The sequence below is a fragment of the Manacus candei genome, unplaced genomic scaffold, assembly GCF_025592945.1.
Source record: "Manacus candei isolate 608988 ecotype Guabito, Panama unplaced genomic scaffold, ASM2559294v1 h1tg000002l, whole genome shotgun sequence".
Classification (NCBI taxonomy): domain Eukaryota; kingdom Metazoa; phylum Chordata; class Aves; order Passeriformes; family Pipridae; genus Manacus; species Manacus candei.
In genome coordinates this window covers 9,440,534-9,455,218 of record NW_026138050.1, presented here as the reverse complement: position 1 = coordinate 9,455,218, position 14,685 = coordinate 9,440,534, and the positions used below count along the sequence as shown (strand labels likewise).

Below are 14,685 nucleotides of genomic sequence, written 5' to 3'. Positions count from 1 at the left end.
CCACAAGTTTGCTTCAAAAACCATATTTTGAAACAAAGTCTATTTTAAATGCCAATAAACACCAGATTTTATCTCAACTTCTCTTCCTACCAGACAGTTTTCACATGTAGGGTTTTTGCCTTTTTCTCATAACCAAAACAATTTAATGCCTAAAATCAAACCTTGTTTCTTAATTGAAAAGCACATAAATCTTCCTGCAGTTTTGTACCTTTACAAAGCAAAACAATCTTTCAGTTCAATTTCCAGAAACAATAAAATACTCCTTTGCAATTTTTGGGACTGAAAATATATACTGAAAATCATATTTTGCTTGATTTTTTTCAAATTATAAGAGATTAAGACTTTGAGTCTTTGTTAGTAACTGACATCCTACAAGCTGGTTGTAATACTAAGACATTTAAAGGTTAAAAAAGCATATGAGCAAATTTCATTTTGGTCCAGGAATTTCATTTTGCATAGGAACTCAGACTGTAAACAGGGGCCCTACTTGAAGAAGATTACAAGCTTAGATTTGTATCTGATATATAATAATGGATATATAGCAGTGTATTCCTGACTGATAAAAGTGCTAAAAGAAAATAAATTAAAAATGAAAAATCATTACATCATGAACTGCAAGGTTTAATCTTATAAGAAACTGAAATCCAGGTCACAAGCAAAGCCCTGCCAATAAGACACTTCAGCCTCCCTCTCACAGTGATGCAAGAAAGCTGAAATACCATCCAGTATTCACACCAGCATTTCTAAAAAATTCCATACTTCTTATTACACACTAAAACTAGTTTGTATGTGCAGCACACACTTATTTTTATGATTTGCCCTATAATATTGCATTAAGTTGAAATTAAAAGGTTATTTAAACACACTCCAATATTTGATAAGTTCCTGAATGACACCAACACTGCCTAAAAGCTTACCAGCATTTACATTCCGGGGCAGAACAGGAAGGGGGTCAGTGTCTGGGTCAGGTTTGATGAGAATGGAGACAGCAGAGGAGGCAGTGATCTCCCTCAGGAGGCTGCTCACACCCTGCGTGGATTCCTTCAACAGGGAAGTTACATTTTGTGTGGATTCCTTTAACAAATCAGACACGGTGGGTGTGCACTTGCTCTGCCCGTTTAAATCCTTATTATCAATGTTGATGGCAAAAAGGATGGAGTTCAGACCTTCAAATAAAGGAGAGGGGGAAAAAGAGACCAAAAATGCACTTTATAGTTCACACTTCATACTTCACACAAAAGCTAAAAACAAAGAACCTAAGGATTAACAAAGCTATGACATGTAAAATATTTTTCCCAAAAATTTCCCACAGTTCTCCATGCATGAATTCTTATTCTTTCGTGTACCATTCATTCTTTTTTAGATTATGTTCAAGCTGATGCAATCAGTTCTGAATTCATCTTGATGGTTGTTCAGCTGCACATTAAATAAGCAATAAGTACTGTGAACTCATTTATTTATAACCTTTTATTTAAACCCATTTCACTGCAACTTCAGTATTTGTTGGTTCCTGTATTCTATTAACAAAAACTTCTGTGTACTTTGTTTTGCAGAACAAAGCACATGACCACATATCTGAAAAAAGGGGTAAAAGAGGTAGTAAAACATCACTTCTGTGGTCAAACACTAGAAAAGTAAAGTATTTGTTATCACTCCTTACTGCTACTCTCCTTAACTGTATTTGCCTATAATTTGGATCTTACTACAAAATTCTATCATTATCCTTTTCTAGTCAGGAATAGCCCATTTTGTTTTCTCCAAATTGCACTAGTTTTAAGTTAGCCTTGACTGTTGAAGAGTAAAAACATTTATGTGAAAGACTTTTGAACTGTAGGAAGGCCAGATCCAGATTTTAACACTCCATCAATTCACAGCATAAACTGGCACAATACCTTGACAATTCACCCTGACTGTGCCTCTGACACACATTCTCCACACAAGCAGAGTGTCAGAGAAGCTCCTCAAGACCAGAAATAGATATGACATCCCAAAAGGCAATAGTTTTCCAAGAACAGTAATATTTAACAGAAAGTTTTACCAGCTGCCATTGTAGGGATCATACTGGAACGTTCTTCATCCATCATAAAAGACCAGTCTTCATAGAAGACACTATAATTTGAGAGGAAAAAAAAAAGAATATGTAGTCCTATACTGAGTATATATTCCACTTCTGAAAAACAAGAAAACTCCAAAAAATAAGTAAGATTACACCAATGGATTCTGGAATAAGCCTTTTTAGAAAGAGCATTACAGTGTAGACTGTGCTGATAATCTTGATACTGAGCAAGTATTGCTAAAAGCACAAGAGTAATTAGTGACACAGCAATTCAAGTCACTAATTTCCTCACAATGGTTTTCAGATTTTCCTTATTGTTTCATTTGTCTTCATTTGATTTTATATTGGAAGAACACTACAGAAGGCTGGACCAAAATAAAAATTAAAAGGAGGAATTAACAAACTCAGTTCTGGCAATAACCTTATCCATTAATCCATTAATCAATGCAAATGGAAAGAATGGCTTTCTGCTGGATCCACTGGACTTGATCAAGCTCAACAGTTACTGATAAAACAAGGAGAACACCTCAAATTTTCAAAAAGAACAGGAGTTGAAGATGTATGAGGAGAAAAGTAGGACTCAGTTTGTGAACTTAAATGCATTTTGCACCTCCAAAGTACTTCAGGATTTCACAGTGGAAGTTATCCTCAGTAACTGTAACAAAAGGTTCAGGAGCTGTTACCAAACCACTGCCAAGGGCTCTGCGGTGGCAGCTCCCCACTATTTCACTGCTGCAGCTTTGCAATGACACAATGAGCACCTCCAAAAGGCAACAGGCAATTGCCACTGATGAACTGGTCAGCTCAAGGCTGCAATTTTAATGGAATGAGAGGGGCACCTCAAAGCATGGTGCCAATGTCTCAGTGAGGAAAACTGTTGAAAGAACAGGGAAGGGAGTTAGGAAAGAGAATGGAAATGAAGGTGAGGATACAAGCATAGATTCTCGTGGGGTAGAATGAAGCCAGTTTCAGGTCACATGTTGGCATAGGCACAAGCCACTCTCTTAATGGCTGCCAAAAATTTAAAAAATGAACAAAAGAATCAGGTGAAGCAGCTTGACCAGCCCAGCAATGAATAGGGCGTATTATTACAGCCGTGGCTTTTGGTTGGTTGTCTGGGGGGTTTTTTTATTCTCAGTACTTCATTTTTCAACACATTTCCTGCCTTACAAAGACATCAGATGCAGCACCTGAGTCGATTCTTGTCTGCCAGCAGCATATGAACGTATCTTTCCAAGGAATGCTCATTCAGTGCACAGCGCAGCCAGGCCCGGCCCCTGCCGACGTCTGAGGTGATGGCCCTCAGAGAGTAAAAGCGCTGCAGCTCGTGTCTGTTCAGAACCTCCTTCACATAGTACCAGAACACTGGCTCTGCAATTGAATAATAAGCTATTATTAATCATAACCCAACCAAGAAAACTGCTAAGCTCATCTCTGAATGCATTTACATGCAAATTTATAAAACCAACAGGTAACTTTGCTACCTATACTTTGGACAAAAGTGAATCATTTACCAGTTTGGTGCAACCTTTCTGTTAAATAGGTTATTTATTTCTACTGGACTCAGGCTATTTAAGCACTCAGAACTTTTAACTTCATTGAAAAAGCCAAACACACAAACTAAAGGATTCAATCTCATGCTTTTACATAAAAAACACATTTAAGCGACTATTTCATCCATAGGACAGGTTCAGGTGTTCAGCTGAGAATATATTATGCAAAGAAAAAAAATTCTTTGGAACTCTATGTTACTGCTGATTGTGAAATGTTAGGAGCTACATCCAAAGTAAAGAGTAGCTATAGAATTTGCCAACATGTAAATGACAAAGTCATGTTACTTTACAAAAACAAGTGTTGCATTTAAAAGGCAACAATACCTCTTTCCACTAAAACACTTCCCTTGCCCTGTCACCAAATACTGATAAAAAGTTTTTTTGCAGTTGCCTCGAATTTCTCAGTTGGAGGTAACAAAAAATCTACATCAGTAATTGTAAGTGTACAACAAAACACCAGGTATTTTGCATATTCCCATTTCTAACAGAGTAAGAACATATTTTAGGGACATATTTATCACAATTTACCTCTTACCATTTTCTCAGGGTGAAAACAACAAAAAACCCCAGATAATTCATCTGTAAAACTTAAAATGATTACAATATGGTGTAGTTTGGCAATCATTAAGTACAGCTTGTCATGAAGGATCTGTAAATTTCAAACAAAAACCACTGCTGAACAATTTTATTTTTCAATTGTCAAAGCCTGAATTTATAGCCTAAACAGCAGTATCCCACTGTGCTAAAAAAAAAAGATGACACCTGTGATTATGCTAGACAGAGTGGGATATAAATCATACCAGACTCATGTGCCTGAAAGTGATATAAATATAGAAATACTTTGCAACTGCTTTCAGGGAAAAGGAAAAAAAAAACGAAAAGCAAAACCATACCAACCCAACACCGTAATTTGTAAAGATAAATGCAAGGGAGCCTTCAATTCCATTAAAAACAAAAATAAAAAGTCACTGTACAGCATTCTATTTGCTGCAAAGCAGCCATGTTTTTGTTCTTGACCTTCCACACATTGCTTAAGCTTCCTCAGGACTAAAAATGATGTTTGCTTCCTCCTTCCATTCCCCAACCATAGATAACCTTCCTGACTTTCTCCTCTTCCTCCACATCACCTCAGTGCCAAGCCCCCAGGTAAGACACACATACACATGAACATGTAGCTAAATTGTTACTAAACTCCCAAGAATCAGAGATGTATCTTTGTACTTCTGCCCACTAACACACAGGATCAAAAATTTCATACACCCTCGACCTTAGCAACAGACAGGAGAGAAATCATAAGAATTGTCTTCAAATTAAAAGACACACTGTTTGCCTAAGCCAGAGAGAGTGGAACAGGGAAGCACATTCCCTGCACCAAAGTGTAAGGCTCACAATTGCAGATAACCAAACCACTGCCTGCTGAAGAGATGGGAACCACCCAGAGTCTGAAAGAGACCACAGAATATCCAATCCCCAATTACAAATACACACAAGGGAAAAAAAAGCCCACTGAAGAGCTGAAAATCTGTAAAGACAGTGTAAACAGCTGAATTTGCCTCACTTGTTCATTTAGCACCAGCAAAGTGTCAGGTTCTTCCCATTACTAAGTAAAAGAGGCAAACATGGAGAACTCACCAATTTCTTTAAGAGCATGGCTACTTTAGCTCCCAAAAAAAGCCCAGCCTGAAGGTTCTAACCCATCAGCAGGAAGGTGAGCACACAAGGCTCAACATTTCACCCTTCTGCCACAGGGAACAAGTCCATTGCTGAAGCAATTTAAAAACACCATTATATCAAACTACACATTTTGTGTTAATGTAATATCCATTATATGCAATTGTCTGGTGTCACTGGAAGTTATAACTGCAGATCAAAGTGTATTAACAATTCCAGCACCACTAAATATATTTTAAAAAACCCCACCAAAACCCAAAACTCTACTCTGTGGGTTTACAAGTGTAACATGTTACACTTGACAGAGTTTCAAAAGTTAAAAAGAAGCTCTTTTCATTATGTGTACCCTGATTAAGAAAAAAAATACTGAAAGTCAAATTTCACAACAAAACTGATTAATATCTTCATATAGTTTTGATTAAAAAACCAAGAGAAACATCAAGGTGAAGAGAAAAATAAAGGAATATTTTCTTTAAATGTGGAGAAAGCAATAAAAAACAACTCGAACAACACAGCCCTAAATCTAGAGTCTGAATGCAATGTGCATTTTGTCTTTATTTTAGTTGCAAGTAATATAAGTTTCCTTCCTAAAATTACATCAATACTTAGAAGTTAAACACATCTGATGCAATAGAATATGTCAGTTAAAAAGTGGAGTAAGAAAAGGTTAAGAATGAAAATGTTGTAAAAAACTTAACAGCACAATTACACAACATTTATCCCTACCAGAATTCAAAATAAACTTGCCACTACACATCATTTAACTGTTAAGAAGTTGCCTCACACCAAAAATTTCTAGAGAAACTTGGTATGAAAGTTAAACTAGATAAGAAAGTAATAATCATTTTCACTGCTACAACACACTGCCAAGAATGAAGTATCCTGCCTGCAGTTTAAGCAGTGCTTAAAACTTCTGTTAGAAATTATACCACTTGATTGAACATATCAACTACTTTAAATAGTTACAATTAACAACTTACCTGTTTCAGTTTTACTGGAGAAACCTGCTGCCTGTTTGATTGCTGCTGCTGTTAATGCCAGTCCTCGGCTCCTCCTCAGCCCGTGCTGCAACACAGCTTCAAACTGAGCACACAAACAAGTCACTCTGCAACAGAATTTTTAAAGAAATCATAGGAAAAAAAACCAATCAACCACGTTTCTATACAGCAAGTTTATTCCAGATCTCTGAATAGGGAGTGTAAAATGAAGCATTATCTCATAAACAGTGAAAGACCCCTTCTATGCACTAATCTCATTATTTGCAGGCAGGATAATCTACTTATACCCACAGTCTCACCATGATGATCAAAAGCTGGGGCACAGAATACATTCAGAACTGGCAATCAATTTGAGAAATCATCCTCACCTGCTGGAGTGGTTGTTAGCCATGTCATGTCAGCTTCAGAACACCCACATTTCATGTAATATAATGTATCAAGTATTCTGTGCCATGTTTTATGTCATTATGATGCATAATCTAAGCATGTCAAAAGTTTCTTAAGACTATTTTACCTGCTATCAGAGTCTGAAGCAATTTCTTTTCTTCCTCCAAACCGTATTTGACACTGCAAGAAACCGAGTTTAAGAAGTTTTACGAAATTTTTGTTACACTAGACAAAAATTTAATTTTCTGAATTTCTTCCATATAAGAAACCAAATCATAACAAAAAAAAGGAAGCAGCACAAAATAAAGCATTGGCAAATACAGCCTGAAACCAAAAAGTGCTCTACAGCATCATGTGCCACTAACGGGCTACTCTTGCAGATCAAATATATCCTTGCTAGTCAGAGCAACACACCTGCAGGTCCTTCACTAAACTGAAAATTGAGTGGAAACTACTACTTTGGGGGTTTAAATGTAAAATGTAAAACCCACAAAACCGAACATTGCTCTTATTCAGCCCAGTACTACAATTACAGAAGAATTTTTCTTTATAAAACATATCATTGGCTTACTCCTGAGGCATTCTTTTCCCTAACAAGCCCTCTTAAATTGAATCCAGTGCATGAAATTCTACTTGCTGAACTTCATGTTGATGCAAAGTACAGACATAAATAAACAAATCATATCTTTACATGTATTTTAACCATTCACTAAAAAACTACTGCAAAGAAAAAAAGCTTCTACTCTAAAATGTTCACCAAGTTAGCCTTTGCAGTACACTGCAATTTAGTTCAGTCTTATCAGTATTACAAATATATATGTTCATAACATATATTCTATAGTATTATATATACTTCAAGTATATACATTACAAGTATAATCTGTCAAGAACAAGAATTTTAAACAAATACTGCATAATAGTTGTTTGCTAGCAGAAAAAAAAATCTTTAGTATCATGTAAAAGCCAAGATTTCTTCTCTCTCTCCTTTTCTTCTTATTCCTCCTGCTCGTTAAAGAGGAGGAAAAAGAGCAAAGACAGTTCCTGCCAGTTCTGACAACTCTGAGCAAGGATACTACAGAAATGTGTATTGGATTTCTCACCTGTTTAACTGCATCCAGCAGCCGTTCTAGAAGAAACTGTCTTTTACTGTCATTGTTCTGTGAACCTGAAATTCAACGAAATTATATCATTTTAAAATAAATAGGCTCTGTAAAATATGTCTGGGCCAACACAAGGGCCCTGAAAACTTTCTTCCCATGCCAATTATTCCATTAAATTAACTAACATATTTTCTCTAAGTAAAATGATGCAGTACAAACTCTGTTTTGAGGTTTCAAGTAGCCTTTCTATAACACGCTGTTATATATACAATATGCTGGTATAGCAGGAATACTGTTTCAAATATCATCTAGAGTCTTATTTTAGTAAGATTTTGGTTTCATGATATAACATATATTGCAGTAATACCAAATACAGTATAATTGTGCAAGCTGATGCACAGCACAACTAACCACCTCTGGGGCCACAGTGCAAGCCTAGAACTAACCCAGTTTAAGATTTTTTTTTTTTTTTCTGGTGGGTTGGATGAGCTTATGATGGAGCTCACACAACCACACAAGTATTCACTCATACTGAGACAACTACCAGCTTAGTACAACAAGAAAAAGAATGGAAAATGAGTAGGAGACAGCAGGAATATCTTATTACTGTCAAACAACCTCACTGCAGAAAGAGTTTTAAGTCAGGTGAACTTTGTAACTGTTACAAAATTTAGCTACCAGCAGAGTTCTTCCCGATTAACACTCACAAAATCTAGTTTCTTACTATTCAAGAACAATCTTTAACTTCTCAAGCATTTCAACAACAAATAGCATAATACTTTGCTTGTTGGAATATCCTTTATAAAGTCCCATGAATATATGTAAAATTTATTCTTTAATTAACCTATATTACCTCTATAATGTTTTTATTCTGAGCTTAAGTTCAAAATATCCATCAGAAACCTCTGTGAACTCTCTAGAATTAGGGTCATTATTATCCTTTCCCTCTTAAAGAACATACAATCAATACATGTATAGACTGAAAGCCAATTATCAAAACTCTGCATGAGCAAGTTCCTCCAGACACTGAAAATCAAACACCGAAAATCAAACACCACACAATAAGCCCTCTAGTAAAGAGAGATGACATCAAAGATATGTGTCTCTTCCTCTTGCTATCTGACACTGGGATGTCCAAATCCCAGAATTTCCTATTTTCATAATACCATTCAAAACAGTTTGCTCCCAAACCAGGACAGGACAGAATTTATCCTACTGAAATGGCTCTGTCTTTGTTTAAATATATATACTCATATAATATATTAATATATATTATATTAATATAATGTTTGAATATATATTCATGTTAATTTGTCTATAAATACATTAATATAACTCATAGTCCATGTATATTCATTAAATATGGGATTAGGAGAAGAAAACCCCCAAGGTACAACAGAAGAAAGAAAACAAGAAAAACATGCAAACGTAGCTGCTCACTAACTAAGCTTCACAAGGCTTATTTAGCTGATTGCAGTGTGTTTTCTAGAAGTTATACTTCCAGTTTTGAACTCTGACTCAGTCTGGGCAGGCATGTGATGTGTGAGGTTCAGGTCTGTTAGTCAAGCACTTCGCTGCACACAATGTTCAGAGGCAGCAAAGGACTCCACACCAACCAGGTTTTAGCTTCCTAACAAATATGCCAGTTATGCCACTGCAGAGATAAGGTTCAATTCATATAATCCCTACCATTCCACTTTGTGCTCCTTCAGAGATTATAATTTATTAAATTATATTCAGTGTTTTTAGCAAGCATGCATTGCCAAAAATGGAGATGCATACATGCCTCTGCATTTACATGTCTTATAATAAATGAGAGAACTGTAAAATAAGGAAAACTATCCCAGCTTTTAGTACAACCTCTCATGTGCAGTGACATTGAATGTACACAAACCTATAGATTTTCTTCAAAACTCATTACTTTTACATCTTATGCTACCCACATACCTGCAAGAACAGGTATAACACAACTTTTCTTGAGACTACATCAGAACAAATGCATGCAATTAATAATTTCATGACCTGAAAAACATCTTTCAAATGAAAATATTGGTATGTGGGCTAAGTTTGACTTCCAAATGCAATACATGTTAGTTTTTAAGTTCACACCTCTTCGGACTCTTTGTATCTATTGGTAACACAGAAATGGTTTGCAACTAGATTTCAAACTGTGATCAATATAAAAAAATGCATAAATACAGAAAACCTACAGATTTTCACTACACTAATTGATGTTCTGAAACACTAAAGCCTGTGATATCAAACAGCCCTAAATCTACATAGACAGAATGCAATGTGCATTTTGTCTTCATTATAGTCACAAATTTGCACTAATAACAATCAGGACTACACGTGATTACATCCAGTAATGTCAGAAGCATTTCAAATCACCTCCAGCATTAACAAGGCTATAAGGCCACATAATACTATAAAGTCTATACTGAGGGATGGCCGAGGTTTCTCTTCAATGCACATCTTAAATTCTTCTACTGCTGTGCTTAACAGAAATTCTGCAGACAGAAGAAAAAGAATATTCACAAAGTCTAACTTTTTTTTTTAAACTGAAAGATTGTGTGCTTTTTGAACACAGGGTATATTTTTCTTTGTAATAAGCCTAGAAAATGTAGTACTATTTAGCAATGTTTTCGTTTCGGGTGGAAGGTAAAAATAAATCTGTACTAACTCTAAGATTTTACTCTTTTACGCCTTCATTTTCTAAACTAAGCCTTTAGGAAACAAAAAAAGTGTATTTTCAGACAAGAGCAGCAATTAAGTGTGATTAACTCCAGCTGATTTAAAGTCTAAGTGTATTCCAAACTGACCAAAATACCCTTCTCCAGATTCAGAAAAGTGGTAAAAACTGCAGTAACACACATACAAATACAAAACAGAGAATGCACAAAAACAGCACCACTCAGAAAAAAGGTTGCATTTAGACTATAGCAAAAAAAAAAGGAAGTTCCTACATGAGTCTAAAAATAATTGTGAAAACATAAGCATAAGGTTGCAAAAGCTAAGAAACTTAAAGAGACTCCTCCCACCAACATCTACTCAGTTAAAAAGGGTTTAAAATAGGCTCAGGTGCTGCACCTGCCTCTGTGACTCTCCTTATTTTCTGTTGTTCAAGGTCATGCTTTCCTATTTTTGAAACAAACTTCTCTCCATACCCTGACACAAACATCCACACCCAAAGCAGCAGAGAACTGACATGCAAGTAAAGGAAAGCAGGATTTTCATCCAATTTTTTATAGCTAAAGCTCTTCAGCACCACATGTAGCATATAAGTTAAAAAAATAAATCTCAGCTTGCTCTTAAAACACTACTTGTATTTAAGTCTTGTATGCAAAATTTCAGACTGCAATCCCTTTTGCTTGCTCTAGTACAGGTTCTGAGGGTACAAGTTTAAGAGAAAACAAACACAGACTTAATTTAAATGCCACCTGATACTACATTATTATGATTCTACTGCCTCATCCTCAATTAGGTGCCTTTTTAAGTTTTCTGAAACTGTTGCTAAACAACACCCATAAATCTTGACAAGCACACAAGTCTAGTTTCCTTGTGTTACTTCCCTTTAAAGTTTAGCCTATTCAGCACTTGTACAATAAAATATGACTATGCAATTAATAAGTAGCATTAGTAATATTTAAGTAATGCTTAAATAAACAGGAAGTTACCTTCACATCCACTAGAAATGCACTGTAGCTAAAAAAATAAACATTTAACTTAATTATAGCCACTAGGAAAAGAGGTTCTTCTATCTATATTTTAGAACACCTCTTTTACTTTCAAGGGCTAAAACTGGCCAAGGAAATAAGTGCAGACAGTGCTGTTCCAGCTGCTAAAAGAAGGACATGGTTAAAACTGATGTTAACATTAGCTATCTCCTTTATCTGAAACAAGCATGATAATGATAGATATTTCTTTGTTCTGAACTGTTTCATTTGTATTATTCTGGGAAAATTCTGCACAGTGTTGTATAACAGTAATGTTTGGCAAAGTGCAACATCAAGAGGGTTTTTTGTTATCTCACTGTCTAATCAAAACTGTTGGGAAAGTCATATAAGTCTTGGCAGGGGCTACACGTCACCACGTAACTGAAGTACTAGTGTTAATGTTAATTAATAACCTTAGGCATTATTCTGTTTTAAGTAATTAAATGTTTTCTCCTCATAAACCTGTATCTCTTCATTGTCTTAAAAAAAAACCAAGAGTAAAGGTATTAAAAATAGCTACATGTTGAAGCTTTAGGCCACAAGAGGTGCTACCTTGCCTTTTGAGTCACAGAATCCAAACAGAGCTTCCAAAGGTGAGTCTCCTAGGAAGATTTAGGCTCTGATTTGCACAAATTTGCACAAGGCTAGTCCCGGCCCGAATTCACCATTGAAGAGCTGAGGTTTTCCATACGAAAACAATGACTCTTACAGATTTCATATAGGGTTTAGTCTATATCGTGTCAAGATCTGAAACATTGGAGAAACTTTCTTTTCCCATGGTTTGAAAGATTTCCCTGTTACTTGCATTTTTCACAAGGCTAATTAACAGGTTTCCCAAAAATAACCTCTTTTTTTGCCTCATCTCTTCCATAAAAAAACCCTGCTGTTTTCTTCTTACCACAAAGTTCAGAACAAAACAGAGAAAAATACAACTGAAGCAGTTTTATTTTTTATTTCATTTTCAGAAATTACTGCAATGTGGCATTTAGTTACTCCAGTTAACTCCTCAGTATTTTCTTACAGCCTTACAGGCAAATCTCACCACATATTAACTCAGGGTGGGGGATAAACAAGCAATCTCATTTTCAGGTGCAGACTGTTGACTGCAACTTCCATTACTGAAGTTGTACAAGTAGACCCACCTAAGTATTTACTTATTAAGAAGCACCAAACAAACCCCTGCCAATGTGCTTTAATACATATTCAGTAACTACCACTTATCCTTTACATTTACAAGAGAAATCCATTAAAATTTCATTCTCCCTCACAACTCTTTATGCTGACCCATTCATGTGGTTCTACATCCTCAAGTCCTGGAGTTTATAGGTCACAACTCTCAGGCAAAGCTTCCAAGAATTTCCTTTGACAAACACCTCAGACCCCCTGGGATTCAGCACATCCCCCTCACCGCTTTCCCCGAACAGAAATTTCCACATCCAGACCCGACACATCCTCGCCGGGACTGAGCTGGAGACACAACCAGCACACCCCGAACACCAGAAGGCACCACTTTCTCCACTGGTCATGGTCATGCTTCTCACCTCTCCCACCGCCTGCTTCATACTGAGTTCATTCTGTTAATTTTTATTATTTCCGTTTTTCTTGGTCATGTATTTTCTCGGGAGTATTTCCCGTGATCTTGCACAGTTGAGGCAACACCGAGCCCAGCATCACTTGTGCTGTGAGCCAGTAAAGCCACGCTCAAGGGCAGCACTTGGGGTTTAAAACGAGGTAAACCAGCACTTCGGGGGTACTTGGGGGAGCCGGAACGAGGAGCGGGGTGTGGTGATGAGGGACCGAAGCGCTCGGTGCCTCAGCACGGGGAGAACGGGGGACCGGGGCAGGAGCACGCCTGGCCGGGGACCCCCGGGCTGTGCCCTCCCCCGGGGGCGGAGGGCCCGGCCCGCCCCACTCACCGCTCATGGTGCCCGCGGGGCTCCGTCCGCCGGGGCCGCCGCTCTCCCGCTCAGCCACGGCCGGGCCGGCAGCGACCGCCCGCCCCGGAACCCGCCCGCGCCCCGGAAGGTAAACACGGCCCGGGGTGTGGGGAGCGCGGCGAGCCCGGGGGCCCTCACGGGCTCCTCACGGTGTCCCCGGCACGGAGCCCTTCGCCGACCCTCATCGCGACCCCACAGCCCGCGGCAGCCCCGCCCGCCCCGGCTGAGCCGCTCTGTGGGGCGGGAAGGGACACCGGGCACGGAGGGGTGGGAGAAGCGGGGATAACCTGTCCTGCGCTGGCACGGGTGCTGTGCAAGGGGAAAGCTCGGAAACGGTCGTTTTTCGAAAAAATAAAAATAAAAAAGGTACAAAAACTGTGGGACATAAAATAATATGAAATGTGGTCCAACACGCAGAACGTAGTTGCAATAATCAAAATAAAAGGTTTTGTGGTATAACTAGAACAGTTGCTCGTCCTTTGGTAGCTGATAATGGAAATGAAGTTTCACAGCCACTGCAAGCACCTTCTTCCACTGGGCACCTTAATGTTTCACTTTGAAGTGTGTCTCTAATCTCTAGAGGCAGAAAAAGCTGACCTATGTAAGGGCTTTCAGGAATTAAAAATTCCAATATAAATTTAATAGCTCTCTATCTAGGCCTGTTTCAGAGGTTTTGGCTCTGTGTGCCCAGACCTATGCAGCTAAATCCCAACCGGCCCAAGCTTTGTCAGACTCCTAAAGCTTCTCTAACAGGGATTGTTCATAGATTTTGTGCAATAATTTACTAGTCCTAAAATATTTTAATTTGTCATTTGTGCAAGAAACTGAAATATAAAGTTAGCTATGAATAAAGAAGATCGTTGGGTTGATGTTTTTTTCTGTTGTTGCAGTTTTCCAGGAATATAACTGGCCTAATATTAGGAAAATAATGTTTGGAAGGCAAGGGGTCAGAAGTATATTCCTAATATTAGGCCACACAGTAGTCTGGCATGACTCTTGCTAATCGCCAGTCTTTGTAAATATGATAAAGGTAAGTAAAAAAATTAGTATAGTAGAGATACATCAGAGAAGGATGCTGAAAGGAAAGCTGGTACCACCAGGAAATACATGGGGATGGCAGGGATTGCAGTGAAGTCCAGCAGCTGGACTTTGATGACCCTTGTGGGTCCCTTCCAACTCAGGGGATTCCATGATTCCATGGTGTGGTGTTCCACAGCCCCACAACCTCCCTCAGTGTGACCCAGCAGTACCTTCTGAACCAGGAGGA

General features: G+C 37.8%; 1 protein-coding gene across 1 annotated transcript in view; it reads right to left on the bottom strand.

The window, feature by feature from the left end:
- The window catches only part of SNX29 (sorting nexin 29), a 97,603-nt gene extending 84,108 nt beyond the window's left edge, over positions 1-13,495 (bottom strand). Inside the window, exons 1-7 of the mRNA XM_051810222.1 lie at positions 13,398-13,495; positions 7,766-7,830; positions 6,793-6,845; positions 6,261-6,385; positions 3,247-3,427; positions 2,039-2,109; positions 918-1,166 (exon numbers count right to left, since the gene is read on the bottom strand). Of these exons, the coding sequence (XP_051666182.1) occupies positions 918-1,166; positions 2,039-2,109; positions 3,247-3,427; positions 6,261-6,385; positions 6,793-6,845; positions 7,766-7,830; positions 13,398-13,404 (751 nt within the window). The 5' untranslated portion in view covers positions 13,405-13,495. The remainder of the gene's footprint in view (positions 1-917; positions 1,167-2,038; positions 2,110-3,246; positions 3,428-6,260; positions 6,386-6,792; positions 6,846-7,765; positions 7,831-13,397) is intronic.
- Positions 13,496-14,685: the final 1,190 nt, after the last annotated feature.